This window comes from Cheilinus undulatus, linkage group 24, assembly GCF_018320785.1.
Source record: "Cheilinus undulatus linkage group 24, ASM1832078v1, whole genome shotgun sequence".
Lineage (NCBI taxonomy): Eukaryota > Metazoa > Chordata > Actinopteri > Labriformes > Labridae > Cheilinus > Cheilinus undulatus.
This window is the reverse complement of record NC_054888.1, coordinates 343,065-349,359: the sequence shown is the minus strand read 5'-3', so window position 1 is coordinate 349,359 and position 6,295 is coordinate 343,065. Positions and strand designations below refer to the sequence as shown.

At 44.7% G+C, this 6,295-nt stretch overlaps 1 protein-coding gene across 1 annotated transcript in view; it reads left to right on the top strand.

Annotated features, from left to right (window-relative positions):
• The first annotated feature begins 2,921 nt into the window (after window positions 1-2,921).
• The window catches only part of LOC121506321 (caveolae-associated protein 2-like), a 35,033-nt gene continuing 31,659 nt past the window's right edge, over window positions 2,922-6,295 (top strand). Inside the window, exon 1 of the mRNA XM_041782083.1 lies at window positions 2,922-3,274. Coding sequence (XP_041638017.1) covers window positions 3,032-3,274 — 243 coding nt within the window. The 5' untranslated portion in view covers window positions 2,922-3,031. The remainder of the gene's footprint in view (window positions 3,275-6,295) is intronic.

Here is a 6,295-nt window from a genome sequence, read left to right as displayed (position 1 = left end):
TAAATACCACTTCTTTCCTATTTTTTGCCCATTTTAGCCACTTCTTTTGGCCACTTCTTTCCCATTTTTGCCTTTTCCCCCATTTTTCACCCTTCTAAGCTATCCCTTTGTCATTAAATACCACTTGTGTCCTATTTTTGCCCATTTTTGCCCATTTAAGTCACTTTTCACTCATTTTTTGCCAAGTTTTTGCCACTTTTGGACTATTCATTTTTACCTGTAACTCCTTTTTTCTCACCTCTCACCCATTTTTGCTACTTTCTGACCCTTTTCCCACCTTTTCCTCCCCATTTTTGCCCATTTTCACACATTATTGTTGCTTTTTGACCATTTTTGCCTCCCTGAACTTGTTATCGATACTTTAAGCTGTTTTTGCCATTTTTCACCTCTTAGATTGTGGCTCTTGTAAAGGTATTTTTCAACAGTTTGGCTGTTTGTTTAAGTAGGGTTGAGTAACACTGATATAGTGGAGTTTTAGTCTGAACCAACAGACCTGTGTCAGGTGAGGTGTTTGTCTTTATTTATCCTCATTCTTTAAACTTTAAAGTGTTTTTTAAGGACTAACGTTGGTGTTCTTGGTTGTCCATACACCTTAAAGTGTCCAAAAGGAATTATATTTTTTAAAGAAAAACACATTCAAACATGGTATCGATATCGGAATCGGCTAAAAAGGATCTGTAAATATCAGATATCAGCAACAATCCGATGTCATACATCCCTAGTTCATAGTAACGTCAGCAGAGCTCAGCAGTGCAGAGCTTGCTCCACAGGTGAATTTTGTCCCTTCACAGCCCCCATAGACATAAAACCCTGGTTACCAAGCCAACCAGATACCTGGGTACTCATGACCATAAAACATTTGATTCAGCAGAAAAACGGTGCTCAAAACAAGACTGTGTACACATTTCTTTATCGGGAACTACATATCCCACAATCCTTTGTGATTCGTTGTATTTGTTATTGATCGTTTTTCATGCCTTAAACCATATATGGGCCTGTTTTCTACACTGCACTGCAGGCTCACTAGATGTTTCCATGGTAACCAGAGACCCCACCAATCAGAGATGTCACTGTGACACTCAAGGATTGTGGGTACTGTAGTATTTTTGGATAGGAACTTTTACCAGTGAAAATAGACAAAACAGACAAAAAGTATTCTAAAATGCATCTAGAGAACAACTTCCATTATTATATTCATATGTTTATGCTGTGTTTTATTTTATGCATGACCTATTTAGAGTAAATAATTCTAAGAGGTCAACAACATTTTGATAAATCGATACAAATCAGAATAAAACTTGATATTATTTTATTTTAATGCTATAACATTTGTCTTCTCCCTGTACAGTCCTACCACAGTGTCAGCCATATTTTAGTCATTGATGATCGAATCTAAAGCAATGGATGAGAGAGAAAAGAGACATATTTAAACTACTATAGCCCTCCTCCACCCCAGCTCCTCCTCTACTCTGACTTAGTGTCATTCTGCTGTCATGTCTGCTCTCTGCTGTAGTAGCCCTCCTCCACCCCAGCTCCTCCTTTACTCTGACTTAGTGTCATTCTGCTGTCATGTCTGCTCTCTGCTGTAGTAGCCCTCCTCCACCCCAGCTCCTCCTCTACTCTGACTTAGTGTCATTCTGCTGTCATGTCTGCTCTCTGCTGTAGTAGCCCTCCTCCACCCCAGCTCCTCCTTTACTCTGACTTAGTGTCATTCTGCTGTCATGTCTGCTCTCTGCTGTAGTAGCCCTCCTCCACCCCAGCTCCTCCTCTACTCTGACTTAGTGTCATTCTGCTGTCATGTCTGCTCTCTGCTGTAACAGCCCTCCTCCACCCCAGCTCCTCCTCTACTCTGACTTAGTGTCATTCTGCTGTCATGTCTGCTCTCTGCTGTAGTAGCCCTCCTCCACCCCAGCTCCTCCTCTACTCTGACTTAGTGTCATTCTGCTGTCATGTCTGCTCTCTGCTGTAGTAGCCCTCCTCCACCCCAGCTCCTCCTTCATCCTGACTTCATCAGAGTGGCCCTGCCCCTCTCCCTGCCTCAGGCCTTCCTGCTAGAGACAGTTCTCACCTACCAGAGAAACCTGATGCCATCACTCAGGGTAATGGGCTGTTATTATTATTATTATTATGGTATTGTGTGTGAATGAATCCCATGCTGCAGCATTGCTTCCTGTTTCCTTCTTCCTGTTTCCTCTGGAACATTCTTTTATGTTCTGCTGCATGAATCTGTTTAGAAATGCTTTCACATGAACACCAGAGTATGATGATAATAATGATAATGTTGATAATATGTTTTTAATAATAATGATGATGATAATAATAAAAAATAAAAACAATGATACTGATAATAATAATTATAGTTATTAAACATGACGTTGACATAAACACACGTGTGCATAGATACACACCTCAGACTGTAGACGTGAATCTACACACCTGACAGGGGAGAGAGAGAGAGGGAGGGCGATCGAGAATGACTTCACTTTTAAAACACGAGACACACAAATACCATCGTCATGGCTACAGCCCTCTGTGGTCCTGTTGTCATAGTAACAGAATCCTCCCCTCTGGGTGTGGCCGAGCGAAACTGATCTGCAAAGAGAGAGAGAGAGAGAGAACGTTAACCCCTTCAGTGCTAAACAGCCTGTTAATTATCTTTATTATCTCTATGATAACAGTTTTATTCTAGTAAGACTTTATTAGTAACACTAATTAGGCTTTTATTGTGGCGGGGCTTCAGACAGGAAGTACTACGGAGCATTGAACTCCTCAAGTAAAAACCTGCTCTCCTTGCTGGCAGTGAAAGGGTTAAAGGTTTGGAAGTTTTCAGCCAGGAAGTTCCATGGAAAGTTTTCCAGAGGCCAGCCAATCAGAGCGCAGCGCAACACCCCCCCCCACACACACACACACACACACACACACCCATACACACACACAGACTCAGCCAGGGCGAGGCAGAGCTCAGAGTTTTCCTGCAGAAGGAAACTTTCTGTCCTCAGTTCGTCGTGTTTTTGGTTCTACTTTGGACTCGATGATTGAGGACCCAGTCGTCATGGTGACCACTGAGACCCACCAGAGCCAGGACCTGCTGGTCCCCTCCCAGGACCAGGACCAGAACCAGAACCTGGACCAGGCCTCACCCTCATCCCCTCTGGCAGGATTTGACCCCGAGACGATGAGTCAAGGTCCCGTCAACGCCATCACGGTCCTGACCCTGCTGGACAAACTGGTCAACATGCTGGACGCCGTGCAGGAGAACCAGAACAAGATGGAGGTGAGAGCAGGATCCTTACCTTAGAACAGAACCAGAACTAGAACCAGAACTAGAACAGAACAAGATGGAGGTGAGAGCAGGACCCTTACCTTAGAACAGAACCAGAACTAGAACCAGAACAAGATAGAGGTGAGAGCAGGACCCTTACCTTAGAACAGAACCAGAACTAGGAGCAGAACTAGAACCAGAACAAGATGGAGGTGAGAGCAGGACCTTTACCTTAGAACAGAACCAGAACCAGGAGCAGAACTAGAACCAGAACAAGATGGAGGTGAGAGCAGGACCTTTACCTTAGAACAGAACCAGAACTAGAACCAGAACAAGATAGAGGTGAGAGCAGGACCTTTACCTTAGAACAGAACCAGAACTAGAACCAGAACAAGATGGAGGTGAGAGCAGGACCCTTACCTTAGAACAGAACCAGAACTAGAACCAGAACAAGATAGAGGTGAGAGCAGGACCTTTACCTTAGAAGAGAACCAGAACTAGAACCAGAACAAGATGGAGGTGAGAGCAGGACCTTTACCTTAGAACAGAACCAGAACTAGAACCAGAACAAGGTAGAGGTGAGAGCAGGACCTTTACCTTAGAACAGAACCAGAACTAGAACCAGAACAAGATAGAGGTGAGAGCAGGACCCTTACCTTAGAACAGAACCAGAACTAGAACCAGAACTAGAACAGAACAAGATGGAGGTGAGAGCAGGACCCTTACCTTAGAACAGAACCAGAACTAGAACCAGAACAAGATAGAGGTGAGAGCAGGACCCTTACCTTAGAACAGAACCAGAACTAGGAGCAGAACTAGAACCAGAACAAGATGGAGGTGAGAGCAGGACCTTTACCTTAGAACAGAACCAGAACTAGAACCAGAACAAGATAGAGGTGAGAGCAGGACCTTTACCTTAGAACAGAACCAGAACTAGAACCAGAACAAGATGGAGGTGAGAGCAGGACCCTTACCTTAGAACAGAACCAGAACTAGAACCAGAACAAGATAGAGGTGAGAGCAGGACCTTTACCTTAGAAGAGAACCAGAACTAGAACCAGAACAAGATGGAGGTGAGAGCAGGACCCTTACCTTAGAACAGAACCAGAACTAGAACCAGAACAAGATGGAGGTGAGAGCAGGACCCTTACCTTAGAACAGAACCAGAACTAGAACCAGAACTAGAACCAGAACAAGATGGAGGTGAGAGCAGGACCCTTACATTAGAACAGAACCAGAACTAGAACCAGAACAAGATAGAGGTGAGAGCAGGACCCTTACCTTAGAACAGAACCAGAACTAGAACCAGAACAAGATGGAGGTGAGAGCAGGACCCTTACCTTAGAACAGAACCAGAACTAGGAGCAGAACCAGAACCAGAACAAGATGGAGGTGAGAGCAGGACCCTTACATTAGAACAGAACCAGAACTAGAACCAGAACAAGATAGAGGTGAGAGCAGGACCCTTACCTTAGAACAGAACCAGAACTAGAACCAGAACAAGATGGAGGTGAGAGCAGGACCCTTACCTTAGAACAGAACCAGAACTAGGAGCAGAACAAGAACCAGAACAAGATGGAGGTGAGAGCAGGACCCTTACATTAGAACAGAACCAGAACTAGAACCAGAACAAGATAGAGGTGAGAGCAGGACCCTTACCTTAGAACAGAACCAGAACTAGGAGCAGAACTAGAACCAGAACAAGATGGAGGTGAGAGCAGGACCCTTACCTTAGAACAGAACCAGAACTAGAACCAGAACAAGATGGAGGTGAGAGCAGGACCTTTACCTTAGAACAGAACCAGAACTAGAACCAGAACAAGATGGAGGTGAGAGCAGGACCCTTACCTTAGAACAGAACCAGAACTAGAACCAGAACTAGAACAGAACAAGATGGAGGTGAGAGCAGGACCTTTACCTTAGAACAGAACCAGAACTAGAACCAGAACAAGATGGAGGTGAGAGCAGGACCCTTACCTTAGAACAGAACCAGAACTAGAACCAGAACAAGATGGAGGTGAGAGCAGGACCCTTACATTAGAACAGAACCAGAACTAGAACCAGAACAAGATAGAGGTGAGAGCAGGACCCTTACCTTAGAACAGAACCAGAACTAGGAGCAGAACCAGAACCAGAACAAGATGGAGGTGTGAGCAGGACCCTTACCTTAGAACAGAACCAGAACTAGAACCAGAACAAGATGGAGGTGAGAGCAGGACCTTTACCTTAGAACAGAACCAGAACTAGAACCAGAACAAGATGGAGGTGAGAGCAGGACCCTTACCTTAGAACAGAACCAGAACTAGAACCAGAACAAGATAGAGGTGAGAGCAGGACCTTTACCTTAGAACAGAACCAGAACTAGAACCAGAACAAGATAGAGGTGAGAGCAGGACCCTTACCTTAGAACAGAACCAGAACTAGAACCAGAACAAGATAGAGGTGAGAGCAGGACCCTTACCTTAGAACAGAACCAGAACTAGAACCAGAACAAGATGGAGGTGAGAGCAGGACCCTTACCTTAGAACAGAACCAGAACTAGAACCAGAACTAGAACAGAACAAGATGGAGGTGAGAGCAGGACCTTTACCTTAGAACAGAACCAGAACTAGAACCAGAACAAGATGGAGGTGAGAGCAGGACCCTTACCTTAGAACAGAACCAGAACTAGAACCAGAACAAGATGGAGGTGAGAGCAGGACCCTTACATTAGAACAGAACCAGAACTAGAACCAGAACAAGATAGAGGTGAGAGCAGGACCCTTACCTTAGAACAGAACCAGAACTAGGAGCAGAACCAGAACCAGAACAAGATGGAGGTGTGAGCAGGACCCTTACCTTAGAACAGAACCAGAACTAGAACCAGAACAAGATGGAGGTGAGAGCAGGACCTTTACCTTAGAACAGAACCAGAACTAGAACCAGAACAAGATGGAGGTGAGAGCAGGACCCTTACCTTAGAACAGAACCAGAACTAGAACCAGAACAAGATAGAGGTGAGAGCAGGACCCTTACCTTAGAACAGAACCAGAA